At 35.7% G+C, this 17816-nt stretch overlaps 1 protein-coding gene across 1 annotated transcript in view; it reads left to right on the top strand.

The window, feature by feature from the left end:
• The window catches only part of LOC106875192 (son of sevenless homolog 2), a 112111-nt gene that overhangs the window by 94260 nt on the left and 35 nt on the right, over positions 1-17816 (top strand). The window contains exons 16-25 of the mRNA XM_014923231.3: positions 754-882; positions 1433-1589; positions 2528-2629; positions 4407-4562; positions 6456-6638; positions 7333-7450; positions 9086-9258; positions 10064-10180; positions 13065-13299; positions 14432-17816. The exon at positions 14432-17816 is cut by the window's right edge and continues 35 nt beyond it. Of these exons, the coding sequence (XP_014778717.1) occupies positions 754-882; positions 1433-1589; positions 2528-2629; positions 4407-4562; positions 6456-6638; positions 7333-7450; positions 9086-9258; positions 10064-10180; positions 13065-13299; positions 14432-14877 (1816 nt within the window). The 3' untranslated portion in view covers positions 14878-17816. The remainder of the gene's footprint in view (positions 1-753; positions 883-1432; positions 1590-2527; positions 2630-4406; positions 4563-6455; positions 6639-7332; positions 7451-9085; positions 9259-10063; positions 10181-13064; positions 13300-14431) is intronic.

Raw genomic sequence — 17816 nt, 5'->3', positions numbered from 1 at the left:
TTCCCCCAAGCTGCCCTTCTGGCAAAAATTTGAAATAATTATTATTATCGGTCTGCTGAGTGTTGGTGTTAGGAAAGGCATCCAGCTGTAAAAATGCTGCCAAAACAGTTACAGAAGTCTGGTGTAGGAGGCTTCTGCCTGGCCAGCTCTTGTCAAACCATCCCACCCATACCAGCCTGGAAGGTGGACATTAAATGATGATGATGATTATTATTATTGTTGTTGTTACTATTATTATTATTAAGAAGGCAGTAAGTTGGCAGAATCAAAGTCACACAAGACAGAATTAAAAGGCATACTTTTATCTTTTACTTATTTCAGTCCCTTTTGACTGCGGCCTTTTGACTGAATTTTTAGTCAAATGTATTGACCCTAATACTTATTTTTTGAGCCTGGTCCTTATTCTGTCAGACTCTTTTGCCGAACCACTAAGTTACAGGGATATAAACACACTAACACTGGTTGTGAAGCGGTAATGGGGGGGGGGGACAAACAGAGACCACAAAGACACATACACACACACACACACATATATATATGACAGGCTTCTTTCAGTTTCTGCATGAACATCTGAGAACAGCTGTGCTGAACTGCATTTTTAAGAATGTCGTTGATGTTAATGGCAACAGCTTATATGTAGGGAAAAAAACAATTCAGAGCTCAATTAATCATAGTTGATTTGTTAATTAGCCAATATTTTAATGATCCTTTTTGATATTAAAAATATAAAAAATAAATTCCTTTTATTTTTAGATTTGATATTCCTGAATCGGAAGTGAAACAACAAAGTGATGACAACCCCGCCTCTGGTGACCCCACCTCCCTTTCTTTACGTGATCTCAAACGTCTTCGAAAAGAATATATCAAACCTGTGCAGTTTCGGTAAGTATTGCTTTTGTTTTTCTAATTTCTAACCAGACAGGCACACACTAGTGCCTCAATATTTTTCAATATTTTATAAAGATATTTAGAGAAAATTAGCTGTGTGAAAGGGTATTAAATGGGACACAAGGTGTGGAATTTCCCACTTTTCCTTTGATATAAAGTTGCTATTTATTTCACATTTCTTAGCTTAGATGATAGATGCGGTCATTTGGTTTCCTACAACTTACTATTTTTTAGGACTTTGCACTATAGTGTGAGGACTTCATAATTTCTTAAGTCTTTCGTTTATTAAAATCAGCATGGAAGAGTGACTGTGTTCATTAAGGATCTGATTTTGTCTCTTCTATTTCTAATAATTCTTAAAATATTTGTGTGGTATTGAGTTTTACAATTTAAGTCACAACCTGTGTCTTACTGAAAACTTTTGAATTTGTATTTATTTTACACATGATCATTTTATGGCACTAAGGTGTTATAATTTTCAGATTGAGCAAGTCTTGTACAACTTCTAATTAAAACTTTTCGTCTCTACTCTTTACTTTTTCAGAGTTTTAAATGTTTTACGACATTGGGTAGAACGCCACTTTTACGACTTTGAAAGAGACAAAAGTCTACTTCAGAAACTCTTCAGCTTTCTGGATAGGATTCAGGGTAAAGCTATGAGGAAGATGGCTCGGTCGATTACAAAAGTAATTTATAGAAAGGTACATCATTTTTGTTTTTAATTTCATTTTTGTTGCTGCTTGCATTAAATAAGTTTATTTTGCCATTACTTCAGGTAATTATAGTTTGAAACAAGTTATTTGTACTACTTTTCATTCAGCAGATCTGTTGCTTAGATATTTGCCATTAACAAATCCATCAGACTGCCAGTCGAATCAGTGTTATCTCAATGGCTTTAGGAAATACTATTTTTATTACTCATATGATATATTTACATACAGTTCATTCTGTTAATATAATCATTCTAGCACTTGTGCTGGTGGCACTTTAGAAAATCATTCGAGCGAGGTCGATGCCAGTGCCGCTGGACTTTCTCCCATGCAGGTGGCACGTAAAAAACACCTTTTTGAGCGTGGCCGTTGCCAGTACCGTGTGACTGGCCCTCGTGCTGGTGGCATGCAAAAGCATCCACTACACTTTCGGAGTGGTTGGCATTAGGAAGGGCATCCAGCTGTAGAAACCCTGCCAGATCAGATTGGAGCCTGGTGCAGCCTTCTGGCTTGCCAGTCCTCAGTCAAATCGTCCAACCCATGCTAGCATGGAAAGCGGACGTTAAATGATGATGATGATGATGACAGAGAGAGTAGGAGTTACCATCTAACAAATTCCATTCACAAGGTAATTGGTAAACCTAAGCTTATAGATGACTCTTGCCCACACCTAGAGCCACTAATTATTTTTTACATTAAATATATTTCTTACTCTGAAATAAGTTGACAAACAGAATCAATAAATATTTTATTAATGCTTATTGATAATTTAGGCAACATAGGGCTAGAGTACTAATTCAACTCTTACTAACAGCCACCTGATTGCATTATCTCCCCCTTTATCCAGTTCATTTCTTTGTTTTATCAAGATTATCACCATTGAAAACAAATGTGTATTAATTTGATCCTTGATTCTCCTGCATTTCCAGGTTGAGAGTAGTAGTACTGAGAGAGGAACAGTATTACAATCTGTACCACCTCCTTTTGAGTGGCATTTGGCATTTACAAGTGAAGAGTTTGATCTCATGACTGTAAGTATTCACCACTTCTTATCCTCTTGACAAAGCCATAAACTATGACAAATCTAAATATTACTTGTTGCTATTTGTTCATGCGTCTGATACCTAGTCTTGTTTCTGAACCAAGTTCGATGACTGGCACCCGTGCCAGTGGAGCGCTAACAGCACCATCCGAGCGGGATCACTGCCAGAGCAGCAGTCTCGATTCCATGCCAGTGGCACGTAAAAACCACCATTTGAGTGCGATCGTTTCCAGCTTCGCCTTACTGGCACTCGTGCAGGTGGCATGTGAACAAAACATTGGACTGACTCCTGTGCCAGTGGCACGTAAAAAAACACCATTTGAGTGTGGCCATTACCAGTACAACCGGACTGGCCCTCGTGCCGGTGGCACGTAAAAAGCACCCACTACACTCTTGGAGTGGTTGGAGTTAGGAAGGGCATCCAGCTGTAGAAACTCTACCAGATCAGATTGGAGCCTGGTGTAGCCATCTGGTTCACCAGTCCCCTGTCAAATCGTCCAACCCATGCTAGCATGGAAAGCGGACGTTAAATGATGATGATAATGATACTCTTAAGTAAAAACAGGAGAGATACCACCATCATCATCATCATCATCATCATAAATGGTTTTACAGCTGATATTGATATTATTTGTGGTTTTCCTCTTTGATATTAAGTACTGTCGAATCTGCTTTTTACTTTGAATCCTTCAGCATTTAAGCTGGCCAAATCCAGACCCAATATTCTACCAGTTTTATGTTCAAACTGGCTAGATCTGGCCTCTCATTTGGCATTCTAAAAATAAACAATCAGCCCCAGTGCTCAGCTGGTACTTATTTAATCTATCCCCAAAAGGGATGAAAGGCAAAGTCACCCTCAGCAGAATTTGAACTCGGAACTTGAAGACAGGCAAACTGCTTAGCAGCATTTTGCCTGGCATGCTAACAGTTCTACCAGCTCACCATCCTATATTATCTTTATGTTAAAATCATTTATTATATAAGGGCACAGCTCCAGCATGGCCTTAGCTGTGATTGCTAAACAAAGAGCATGTTAAAAAGTATAGTTGATAATTAATGCTGAATTAAACATAATTTCATAGTTAGCAAGGTCAACCACAAGATCAGTCATATGTAAATTTTACTACTGCTGTAAAATATCATGGCAGCTCTATCTATCTAAGCATGGAAGAACTAGAATATTAGGGTCAGGGAATAGGAGTAATTATTTCTAATAAAGGGCCAAGATAAGAAATTTGTCGAAAAGAGATTAATCAATTGATTGACCCCAGAACTTGAATGATACTGTATATTATCGGCCCAAGAGGATTAAAAAGCAAAATCTACCTCATTGGAACTTGAGCACAGATTGTACAGAACCTGAACAAATACTGCCAGACATTTTGTCCATTGCCATAACAACTGCCAATCTAATGAATAATGATATAAAAGAAACAAAAAAAGGCTGAGGAATGTTTTTTCAAGAACTTCCAGTTGGTTATTTAGATGTGTTGACATCAGTAAGTAGTGAATAGTTTCAAGTTAACTTAGTATTTTACTATGATGATCAATAACAATTTCTTTAATAATTTGAAAATACCTTATTTTATAAGAAGCTTCAAACTGAAGATTAACTATAAGGATCTCTCCAAACTGAAGGTTTGCTAAGGTCATAGGCATTGCTTTTCTTGTTTTCAACTGAAATAAATAAAAAGCAAGTCATGTAATTTCATTTCTTGAAAATATTTTTTCTAACTGTGCTGAGACTATTTAATTTTATTTTTCAGTTACATCCAATAGAAATTGCCCGTCAGGTAACACTATTAGAATTTGATTTATACCGAGCAGTGCAACCATCTGAGTTGGTTGGCAGTGTATGGATCAAGAAGGATAAAAACAAAACTTCACCAAACTTACTAAAGATGATTCACCACTCGACTATGGTAATTTATTTATTTATTTAATAAGATTTTGCAAAAAGTTCCCCAAAAAGGAAGTTTTTTAACCAAAGTGAAATATTTTCTTCTGATCTATTTGTTGATTCTGAGCTAGGAATTCTTAAATTTCAAAAAAATTAATTTAAAATTGTATTTACCTTTTATTAATTTATGGTGCTGAAGTCAAATTACACCTGTTATTTTGTAATTGGTAATGTAGTTTGAGTAGTTGAATATAAATTTTAACCTAATATTGTATTGAAGCTGACTTGCATGAATTACATGCTTCATATTTATACAGACGTGTATGTGTGTGTGCGTACACATATGCACACACACACACACACACACACACATAATCCTAGCAATGTTTAATTTTAAAACATTCCTGTTGAAACTGGTTTATGCCAGGCCAGATCTCATTATTAAGAATCTCCATGAAAAGTTTCCAAGTATTTTACACGTCTTGTAAAGCTATGGGTCTGCACCTGAAAAGTTCCTATCCAAATTGCAGGCCTGGGCAAGGTTTATCTATGGAAGACCAGTAATTTGCCTTTGCATGCATGGCTTCCTGTCTATGCCCCTAGTATTATCCATGAAAATGTAAGGGCTGATACAGCTTGGCACCAGTGTTGTCACAGCGTTTGTTGCCAGACTGCAAAGACTCAACAGATGCTAGAAGGCCTCTCATCTAACACTTTAATGATCCTGCCAATCCACTATTCTTTGACTGCTATTTTATGTATTTACTGAGCCCCAAAAGGATGACAGGCAAAGTTAAACTCGGTAGGATTTGAACTTGGAGTGCAGAACCAGATGAAATATTCTAAGACATTCTAACCACTATTCTAATGGCTCTGCCCATAAACTGCTTAGATTCAAAGCAGTTAATAATCAGTTACTGTGAAGACAAATGTTATTTAAGTGGGGAATGTTTATGGGATAAAATCACTCCCTCAAATGGATTTTTGGGAAAATATTAAGGCACTCATTACTTAAAAAAATGGAATAAACTTAAATTATATTGAAATATCTTTTTTTTTTCATGTCATAATAAAAAGAGAAGTTGAACTTTTTAAATAGTTTCCTGTTTAATATAAATTTCTGATATCTGTTAATTGAAGTCCAGTGATGAAAAGAAATTAAAATCCTGGTAGGAGTTCAACTCAGTACAATCAGACACAGAACTAAGTAAATAAATTCCACAGAAGTAAATTGATAAATGTATAATTTAACCACTGAGTAAATTAGCTTCTAAGTTGTTCAGTAGTTGAAGGGTTTCAGATATGTTTGCCTTATCCCAGTTCTCTCATCTAAAATATGTGAAAATGTTTAGCTTTGAATGTGGTACATTTTAATGTGATGCTCATTGCAAGCAATAAATACATAAAAGATGGAATGGGATCTTCAACCAATTAATAGAAAATCAATGCTTTAGATGGTACTGAGTGTATATGGTTAGAGGCTGAAGCACTGATGAAATGATATCCAATGATTACTCAAATGGTTTTTTCAGCTGTAGTAGACAGTCTTTACCACCATTTGATAATGATTGTGATAGAAATATAATTGCTAGAATTAGTAAAGAGTATAATTTTAATGAGTTGTGAGACGCCGGGGCATGGAACACGGATAATTTATGGAGGTTGGATAGAGAAATAGTTTATGATAGATCCATTTGTTGCATGTATTACTCTTACGTGGTTGAATGACAAAGTGCAATTGAGTTTAGAAAGTAGCTGAGGATTCAATGTAGTTTCTCGGCACAGTCATTGAAGCAGCTGTGCTTTTATAGACATAATGCATATGTCTTTAATAAGCCTAGATACACCTGTACATACATATTAAGTTAAACACAATAAAATAAATAAAATAACTGTTCATTGAATTATATTTCAGTTCACCTTCTGGTTAGAAAAATGTATTATTGAAGCAGAGAATTTTGAAGAGCGAGTTGCTGTTGTTTCTCGCATTATCGAAATCCTGTTAGTATTTCAAGACCTGAATAATTTTAATGGTGTACTAGAAATAGTAAGTGCTCTCAATTCAGCTCCAGTATTCAGGTTGGAGCACACTTTTGAGGTAAGTTTGATTTATCTGTTAATTTTTTCTTCCCATGAGTAGTTGGGTCTGTAAAATGGGTGGGCTTCAGGGGCATAGAAAGTAAAAACAGATTGAATAAAATTAGAATAGTTGATATTTCTTTAGAATTGTTAAAGTAGTTGTGATTAATCACATTAACCATTTACCTACTAGTGATCTCATATGGGATCACTTAAAAATTACAAATTTCGTAATTATCTGTCAATATTTACACATATCTAACTTTTTTGCTATATCTACTGATATTCAAATGAGGTTTGCTAATTTTTCACCCAATATCTCGCTTATTTCTATTTAAAATGTTATTTTGATCATTCCAGCGTGTTTCTAAGGCTGTTTTATGCTAGAAATCAAAGTTTCATAAAAAAAAATTCCAGTTAATAGAATTATGGGAGGTAATGGGTTAAGAGATTTCTAATTAATGTTGTTTTTAAGGGCTTGCCTACTATTTAGTAGATAGTAATGGCAATAGGTTTGGTACATCAAAGGGTCTTAAAGGAGACAAATGGAGCAACAGTTCATTGTACAGAGCATTTTTCAGTTGATAACATGAATATATTTTGACTTTTCCAAAATGTTCTCTTGCTGAAAATAAATCATAAATATTTATTTATCAATTTTGTTTAAGATCAATTTAACTTTATCTTGAAAATTTAAATCATCCATTTTTCAGGAAATTCCTAGTAAAATGATTCGAGCATTTGATGAGGCAAAAGAATTGAATTCTGACCACTTCAAAAAATACATAGAAAAATTGCGATCAATAAATCCGCCATGTGTCCCTTTCCTTGGTGAGTATTCATCCTGTTGTTGTTGTTGTTGTTTTGTGAAAACATCTCATATTGAGTAGACTAGCATTCTTTCAATAAATCTGGCAACAGATTTTAAAACTTCCAGCATATGGTTGCAGCACTTCACTTGAAATAGGCATTTGATTTGTTGTTACTTAGTTCTAACCAAGCAACCCTTGTGATCAAAGTCCATTCTAGCTGTGACCATCAGACATTTTATTTTTCAAGTATAGTGTATCTAAGAATACATTAGTCAATGTCTTTCTGCCTTTATCTTTTACTTGTTTCAGTCCCTTTTGACTGCAGCCACGCTGGGGCACTGCCTTCAAGAATTTTAGTCGAACAAATCAACCCCAGGACTTATTTTTTAAGGCCTGGTACTTATTCTATCAATCTCTTTCGCAGAACTGCTAAGTCAAAGAGATGTAAACACACCAACACCGATTGTTGAATGGTGGTGGTGGTGGCAAACAAAGACTCAAACCACACACACATACAATGGTCTTCTTTCAGTTTCCATCTACCAAATCCAGTCACAAGGCTTTGATCAGTCCAAGGCTATAGCAGAAGACACTTTCCCAGGGTGCCATGCAGTGGGACTGAACCCAGGACCATGTGGTTGAGAAGCAAGCTTCTTACCATACAGTCACACCTAATAAGATGTAATTTGAAGATTTGGCTGCTATTTCTAGCAGATCAAGGAAAATTAAAAGACGTTCCTTTGTCCAATTTTTGACTGGTCATGATTTTATCTTTGGATTGAAATTTGCCAACGGTACATCTGGTGCCCCCACCCATTTCTTTTCCTTTTTGAAGACTTATGTACTGTTCATGCAGTTTGGGTTACTTTTTCTGATAAGTTATAGACCACCTAAGCACTGAATACAATAAGTCCATTATTATTTATATACAACAAGCTTCCATGTAGTTTCTTGGTTGTCCCAGAGCCATAGTAGAAGACACTCACTTAAGGTGCCACACAGTAGGACTGAACCCTAAATCACATGGTTGCAAAGCAAAGCAAGCTTCTTAGAACATTGTTTTATTGCAAATAAATATCTGAATGTGATCGATGCCAGGACGGCCTGACTGACCTCTGTGCTGGTGGCACATAAAAAGCACCATCAAAACATGACCAATGCCAGTACCCCCTGACTGGCTCCCATTCCCGTGGCACATTAAAAGCATCATCTGAATGTGGCCAGTACCAGTACCTCCTGACTGGCTCCTATGCCGGTAGCACATAAAAAGCACTATCTGAACGTGATCAATGCCAGGCCCACCTGATTGGCCCTCATGCCAGTGGCATGTATAAAGCACCCACTACACTCTCAGAGTGGTTGACATTAGGAAGGGCATCAAGCTGTAGAAACATTGATAGATCAGATTGGAGCCTGGTGCAGCTGCTGGCTCTCCAGACCTCAGTCAAACCATCCAACCCATGCCAGCGTGGAAAACGGACGTTAAATGATGATGATGATGATGATGGCAGCGGTGGTGGCTGTATTATCAGTCCTATTAAGGAAGACAACTTCAAGATTTTGTTGATTCACTTGAGTTTATGTCAACACTGGAAAAATACCAATGTTTGCTTGATAACAGCTATGAATTTTTCTGTTATTTTCTTCTTATCAGGGATGTATCTCACGAACATTTTATTAACTGAGGAAGGTAATCCTGATTTTCTTCCTAATCGACCTGAGGGTATCATAAACTTCAGTAAAAGGAGAAGAGTGGCAGAAATTACAGGTGAAATTCAGCAGTATCAGAACCAACCTTATTGTTTCAAGGTGGAACCTTCAATTAGGGTAAGTAATTATTCATCATTACATGTTTCTGTTTTCAATTAATTTCTACTGTATTATGGATACAATGAATTATAGTATTGGATATGATACACTATCTATTTTAATGTCTTTCTTAACTAATTAATGACCAAATTAACACATGCACTTGAAACCATCTCAGATTAAAATGCTGGTGTGTATACACACAATTAACATTATATATGCTGGTGCCACGAAAAAAACACCCAGTACACTCTCGAGTGGTTGCATTAGGGGAGGGCATCCGACTGTAGAACTCTTACCAAGCAGCTAACAGGATCGCAGGACTGGCCAGTTTTGAGCTATTTGGCTCACATCAGCCGCGCACACTTGCACAGTGGAGTAATAAGCTAAGAGATTTCATTATAACAGTTTACATAGTAGATTATTGATAGATACTGAATTTCTTACATAGTTTTTATATTTGATATAACTTATTTAATTTGTTTACATTCATTAATTATAGGTTTTCTTATTAATGAACATAGTTAAAGAAGATACCTCGTTATAGTATTTCATTTTTCATCATCATCATCATCGTTTAACGTCCGCTTTCCATGCTAGCATGGGTTGGACAATTTGTATCCATGTGGAAAACGCTGGTGTTTAATTCAGATTTGTAAAACTGTTTGTTAATATCATCAACAACTTGTTTTTGTAACTTAAGTTTTTGGCATGCGGCATTAACGATAACTGTAATGTTTTGGTGTTCTAGAGTTAAACTTCATCATTAAACAAGTTTGAGTACATCATTTATGTTAATGGTTTCCATCCTTTTCTTTGTCAGGAGTTCTTTGTAAACCTTAATCCACTTGGTGACCTAAGTGAAAAGGACTTCAATGACTATTTATATAACAAGTCTTTGGATTTGGAGCCTCGTGGAGAAAAACAACCACGGAAATATGTGAGTTTTATTTCATTCTAGTACTATAATATTCAATATTGGTTAGTTTCCCAGTAAACTTATAAATAATTGCTACTCTTTTTAAAGAAACATTAATTAAATATTTTTCATATATTTCAGTGAAAATTATTAGTCATTGTAATTCTTACTAAATCAAAAATCCACATCTCAAAGACTATGTTTGTGTTTTAAATTATCTACACAAAAGCATGGTAGTTAAAGGATTGTTAAGCTGTTATTAACACAAAAGTTTTGAGCTTCAACCATGGTGAATATTTAGGTGTTGAATATTTTTCTCTATACTCGTATCTAAAATGGTCAGTTTTTGTTGCCATTGTAGATGGATGTAAATTACGATTAGAAATGTGGTCAACACCTAAATGAAAGATTACATAACACGGTTCAAAAATGAATATATTTTATAATTATTAGATATATTGAAAACAAAAGTAGATCAAAACCATATAACTAGGTTTCAGAAAACTTAGTGACAGTTATCTATTTAAACAGATTAAAGCTAGTTCAGCCATTTTGAAGAAATAGTTACATTACTCTATCTGCCTTAAACTATCTTTTTAAAGGTGTTACAAAGTGGTATCAAAAGGTTCCCAGACTAATTATGTTTAATAAAAAATAACTTATTTACCTAAGTTTTATCATCATCTCTTTTGAAATAGTCACCTTGCACAGCAAGACACCAGTCCCAGCATTCCTACCACTTTTGGAGTCTGACCTGGAGGTCATTTTCTGTAAGCAAGTCAAGGACCGTCTGCAATTTGCTCTGGATCTCAATAACGGTTTTAAAAATGGCGTCCTTTGAGTTGCATTTTTGTCTTGGGGAAGAGATGGTAGTCGGTAGGTGCTAAATCTGGCAAATTGGGCAGAAGCAGAAGCAATACTATTTTGTTTTTGTCGAGAAAACAAAAGTGAGGAGAGCTTGGTGACAGGGTGCATTGTCATTGTGAAAAATCCAGGTCTTTGCACTCTACAGATCCAGTCACTTTTGCCAAATGTCCTCCTCCCCTCAAACACTTCGAAACATTGTAGTAGAACTCTCAATTGATGATCTGGCCCTGGAGGACAAATTTTCAATGCACAGTGCCATATTTCCAGGAGTGATTGCTCATTGTTTTCCAGGGATGTTCTTCTGCTTTTGAAGCACCCATGCCACTCAAAACATTATGTATGACCCGTTGCTTTGTCACCATAATCTTGCCAAAGCATGCTCAATGTCTCAGTAGCAAACTTCCGGAGTTTAATGCAAAAATTTTATGTTAGTTCTTTGTTCCTGTCCATGACGAAATTGCAGACTGCAGCATACATGTGAGTGATCACAAAGACACAAATTTCACAACAAAATGTCACTAGGCACACTGCCCTTCATGAAGGTCACTGCGCACACTACTGTATGCTGCCATCTGTTGGCATGCAACAGAAGTAGTCCAGGAACTTTTTGAAACCACCACATATCTTCAGAAATTGATGATTTTAAGGTGTGCAAATATATCTTGTAATTAAGTGCTTATTATTCTTGTATTTGACTCAGTATGGGATATTCAGTGATGCAGACAGTGCATCTCAAACTATCTGTAAAAACGTACCAGCAGTTTTTTTGCTTTTTTTTCCAATGTGCCAGGGACTGGTAATATTTCTTAATCATTTTAATTTATACCAGAAACAATATATATAATGAATATAATAAAAGTTGACAATTTTTTTTATCATGTTTATTTAGTAAACAAATAAAGCAATATTACATAAGCATTTTATAAGTATTTTATGATGTTTCTTTCTTTTCTGGAAACTCGCCGCGTACCAGCAGTTGATGGCTCGTGGACTGTCACCTGTCCGCGGACCACCACTTTTGAGTAGCACTGATATACGAGATAGTGAGAAAAGTTCAAACATTAGTTTTCTTTATCGTTTTTGGATTTGGTTTGCAAGATTCTTTATGTGAGTTCATGTGTTGAAGCATATTCTGTTGTGTCTGGGGAGAGTCATTTTCTAAAATTATTTTTATTTAAGCATATGATTTACAATAGCTTTAGTGCATTCACAACTGCTTTTTTTTATTATTATTATTATGTTACCAAAATACAGGCCTTGGAATATTCAATTTTAACTTCGAATATACGTTGAATGACCATCTATGAATACCTAGTAAAATTACATATCCATGTGTGCCATCAAGTCCATGGACTAAAATCCAAGAATATTATTATTGTTGGTTGGGTGTCTAAAAGTTTGTTCATGTTCTTTTCTACTCTAGGCACAAGGCCCGAAATTTTGTGAGGGTGCCAGTCAATTAGATTGACCCAGTACACAACTGGTACTTAATTTATCAACTCCTACTAATGGGAATGGTATCCTCTAGATTAGAGAAAGAGCATTGATAGAAGTACATTTGTCATTAATGCACAGAAGGAAGAGTATGAAGGACAAATAAACCTTGGAGTACATTAGAGTTGGATCACAGGCAGCTTCATCAACAAATATTCTTTTCTACTCTAGGCATAAGGCCCGAAATTTTGGGGGAGGGGGCCAGTCGATTAGATCAACCCTAATATGCAACTGGTACTTAATTTATTGACCCCGATAAGATGAAAGGCAAAGTCAACCTTGGCAGAATTTGAACTCAGAACGTAAAGACAGACAAAATACCGCTAAGCATTTCGCCCGGCGTGCTAACGTTTCTGCCAGCTCGCCACCTCAAGTTTGTTCATATTAAAATATAAATACATTTATACCAACCAGACTACTACTGACTGTGTGTGTGGTTTTTGTTTGTTTTGTTTTTTTTTAATTTTAGAGTTAGCCTCTATTGCTATAAAAATGTATGTGATACAGTTTAATTTAAATGTTTTTTTTTTTTTTCATTAACCAGCCAAGAAAAACTGATTTTAATTTGAAATCTCCTGGAATCAAACCGCAGTCTAACCGTCACAACACAACAACCCGCAGTCATACATTCAATTTTGTTCCATTTGGCCACCAGCGAGTCAATGAAGAAGACACTGAATTGATACAACAACATACTCCCCCAGCAACACCAAACACTCCACTCACCCCTACAACTACAGATGGAAGTTACAGCTTTGCAAATTCACTATCTGTCTCAGGTGTGCATGAAGTTTTTAATTTCTATGTGATCTTATGTTGGTTTCTTTTTTGCTTCATTTCATAATTTGTTTTGATAATTTATTGGTTAAGACTGTTCATTGTTATTCTTTTGTAACAAATATAATTGAAATGGCTAAAGCAGGCACAGATGTGGATGTATGTTTAAGTAGCTTTCTTATCAATCATGAGGTCTGCATGGCACCTTGGGCAAGTGTCTTCTGAAAGAAACCCATTTTGTGTGTGTTGGTGTATCCTTATCTTGAGATTGTGTGATGACATTGTCATACAGCAGTGTTCTTCATTTCTAAATTTCTGTGTAAACATACCTGGCATGAGAAAAATGTTACCATGCATGTGAAAGCACATTACTTAGTGGGCAACATCAAGGCATGGAGAGGGGAGACTAGCATGCATGGGCGACCGCTGGTCTTTCAAAAACAAACTTGCCTTGACTTGTGCTTTGAAGGAGAACTTTCTAGGTGCAATCCTATGGTCATTCATGACCAAAGACGTTCTTTACCCTTTTCCCTGCTTAGAAACAAGTGAGGGTTTGCAACAGGAAGAGCATCCAGCAATAGAAAGTTTGTCTTAATAAACTCCCTCTGGTTCATACAACCATGGAAAAGTGGACATTAAAATGATGATGATGAGTTAAATCATAATTTTTTACTTTATGTTGTGATGTCCAATTCATATGATTGTTCATTGCCAGACCAGCTGTCTGGCTTCCGTGCCAGTGGCACGTGAAAAAAACATTCGAGCGAGGTCATTACCAGTGCCGCGGGACTGGTTCCTGTGCAGGTGGCATGTAAAAAACACGATTTTGAACGTGGCCGTTGCCAGTACCGCCTGATTGGCCCTCATGCTGGTGACACATAAAAGCACCCACTACACTCTCGGAGTGGTTGGCATTAGGAAGGGCATCCAGCTGTAGAAACTCTCCCAGATCAGATTGGAGCCTGGTGTAGCCATCTGGTTCGCTAGTCCTTAGTCAAATCGTCCAACCCATGCTAGCATGGAAAGCAGACGTTAAATGATGATGATGTTTCTTTTTCTCAGATTTTATAATAAAACTTGTAAATCTGTATTTAACCTTCTACTAATTGTTTGTCCGTTTTTTTTTTTTTGCAGGAAATCTCAACCCTGTTTTTAATATAATGTCTTTGAACTCTCCTCAAGAAGAACCTATTCCACCTATTCTGCCTCCTCCATTGCCTCCAAGAAAGCGAGGCAAAGACTCTGTGTCTTCTATCTTGGACTATGTGCCTAATATGTCAAGTTCATCAATGGCCCTTGAACCACCTTCTCTACCTCCCAGGGACAATCGTGATAGCATACCCCCACCTGTTCCACCTCGCAGGGATGTGGGCTATGGGACATTAACACTAGCACAGAGCATGCCTTTGTCTCGACCACACAGCCACCCCCACTACAACACCACCCCTCCAGAGCGGAATTCCGAGCGGAACTATACCAGTTCAAATGATTTCAATGTTAACGGTGATAACACTATTCCAGAACTGCCTCCTAAGACATACAAACATATACCCAGTTGGCAACAAATCAGCTCAAATTGATGCCAGTTCTTTTTCCCTCCATTGAGTCAAGAAAGAGCTGGATTGCTAACCAACCACCTTGGAATGATCCATTAAAACAAAACAAAAAAAAAACAACAAACAAACAAAGAAACAGAAATAATGCTACTTAAAAGAAACAGTTTTAAAATAATACACAGACAGATGAAGAGAGAACAAATCTTTATGGAAATCTGGCACAAACAATTTGCTGTTTCACAAGCATACACTTTCAACAGCCCCCCCATCGTTCAAGTCTTGCTTGCTTCTCCTGGCTGCTGTCACTGGACAAAACTACTGCTGCTGCTGCTGTAACATGAACGGCACAGCTGAAACTGTTGTCTCTGCTAATTAATACAACTGCTGACATGATAGCACGGTTGCATCTGCTGCAGTCACTCCTGTTAAATAACACTATCATCTTTTACAATAATTACTCGTACTACTTGCTGCTGCCCAGACGGCAGGAGTACCTCACAGCTGTAACAACTACTACTACTACTACTACTACTACTACTACTACTACTACTTTGTTGTTGGTTTTGTTGTTAATCATTATTATTATTATTATTATTATTATTATTATTATTATTACTACTATTACTATTATTATTATCATTACTAATTCTACTACCACTACTACTACTACTGCTACTGCTGCCACCTAGACAGCAATGGTCTCTGTTGCAGCCACTACTACTACTACTACTACTACTGCTATTATTACTATTATTACTACTGTCGCTGGTGGTATTGCATTGAAATTCTTAGACATACATTGATCTTGCACAACATTTTGATGCAAACAGATGAAAATGTAGGGAACAATTCCCAAATAATTTGGCAGTATATAAAGTAGATAAAATAATAATAATAATAATGATGATAATAATAATAATAATAATAATGATGAAAATGATAATGATAGTACGGAAATTTTGCCCTCACACACTCGCACATACACACATGTATGTATACATTGTGTGTGTGTGTGTGTGTGTGTATGTATATATACATGCATACACACATACACATTCATGGTTAAAATAACAACAAAAAAAACAATTAGCCCCTTCCCCCGGCCCCTCAGTCCTCCTTGTAATAGCAGTACAGAACATTTTGAATAGACATGTGAAGTGGTTTGGGACAGTAACACTTAGATAAATCTGGGTGATGGTTGCTGGATGGTGGTGTTATTTCTTGATCCTGTGTTTTTTAAAATGTTCATGACAACAAAACAGCTATTCCCAGCATCTAGCCTTTATTTATTATTATCATCATTATTGTTATTATTATTATTTCCAATTTTTTTTTTTTTTTCTGACTTTTACCACTGGGTTCAATGTCCCTGTGTTCAGTGTCTCTGATCCTTATATCCTACTATCTCTCTCTCTCTCTCTCTGATTATAATTGTTTCTAAATTTCTTACTAATATGCTAATCCTTGAATACCCTGAAGCAAAATTATTAATCCTGCACTTCCAGATGATTTGTATTTAATTAGGCCAGGACACAGTAAAATACTTAACAAATAATATTAATAAGAATTTCTATCATTTTTCAAATTCTTAAATGACACACACACACACACAATTTAACCCTTTAGCATTCACAATACTAATGGTTAATGGTATAAACAATGTTGGTCTGTTTATAAGACAATGATGACAGTAAGACAAAATACATAATTTCTTGTTTGTTAGTGATGGTAGTTACATATGGTTCGCACAAACATTTGCTGCCATGAACCTGGCAAATATGAATGATGAAGGGTTAAATTACATATAAATCCTTTTTCATGTATTAGATGCTGAGAATTATATTGAATATTCTAATTTTCATATTTCCTCAGATTAGTATATTGTCATTGGATTGTAATTTAATAATTTTGCTAGTATATTTGAAGTCTTTTTAGGTAATCCCCTATGCAAAACTTAATTCTTTGGTGTGGGGCATCTCATTTCAATCAATAAAGACCATCACTTTAAAAGCATCTTTTCATTTAATTTTGTGTAGATATCTAATTAAGGTTAATCAGAGTCATAATGTCAAGTTTTAAAAATCACTTTTCATTGAAACTAATTATTTGAAAAAGTCTAACCAAAGATAACGTTGTCCAATGAAAACTTAGCTATAAACCTTTAACTACAATTATCAGATATTGTCGTACACAAAACTGCTGTTCACGCAGTCTCATGTGTGCTATCATATCTATGTATGTACAAAAGTATGTATTTATGTTTATATATTTCTACATACATTAAAAAAGCACTAAAAAAATTAAAAATTCATTTTACAAACTAGAAAAATCATTTGCAGCTGTTAAAACTCACTAAAATATACAGACCTTATGTAGACATTATTTTGTTTTATTAGCTTATCTTTCTTTGTTTTTTCAAGATAAAAGACTTGAAAAATTCTTCATAAATACCTTTATGCACCTCTCATTTTCCCTCTTACACACACATACACACTCTCTCTCTCTATTTCTCTTTCTCTATTTCTCTTTCTCTCTCTCTCTCTCTCTCTCTCTCTCTCTCTCTGATATTGTGTTTTATTTTCTGCAGGAACTTTTCATATGACACTCATCAGTAACATTTTTATTTTAATCTAAACTTTGTATTAGTTATAATAAAAGTGAAGAGCATGTGTGTGTGTGTGCCTGTCTGTGTATATGCCTGCATTCCTCTGTGTGTGTAGCAGGGTCCAATTCCTGCATGCTGTAACAAGCTCAAAGAAACTAAACAAAAATGAAGATGTGACTGTCATATGAAAATGAAAATGAAAATTTCTGGTTCAAAAACTGTTGGTTCAAAACAAAGTGTAAAATTTATTACATACCTACACACATCTACAAAATTCAGATATGGAATATGGAGCAAGAGTGTCTTTACAATATATATATATATATATATGCTGTCTGGAACATTAAGTTAGGAATAT

The sequence above is a fragment of the Octopus bimaculoides genome, chromosome 4 (genome assembly GCF_046866305.1).
Source record: "Octopus bimaculoides isolate indiv1 chromosome 4, ASM4686630v1, whole genome shotgun sequence".
NCBI classification, from domain to species: domain Eukaryota; kingdom Metazoa; phylum Mollusca; class Cephalopoda; order Octopoda; family Octopodidae; genus Octopus; species Octopus bimaculoides.
This window is presented reverse-complemented; position numbering and strand designations above follow the sequence as displayed.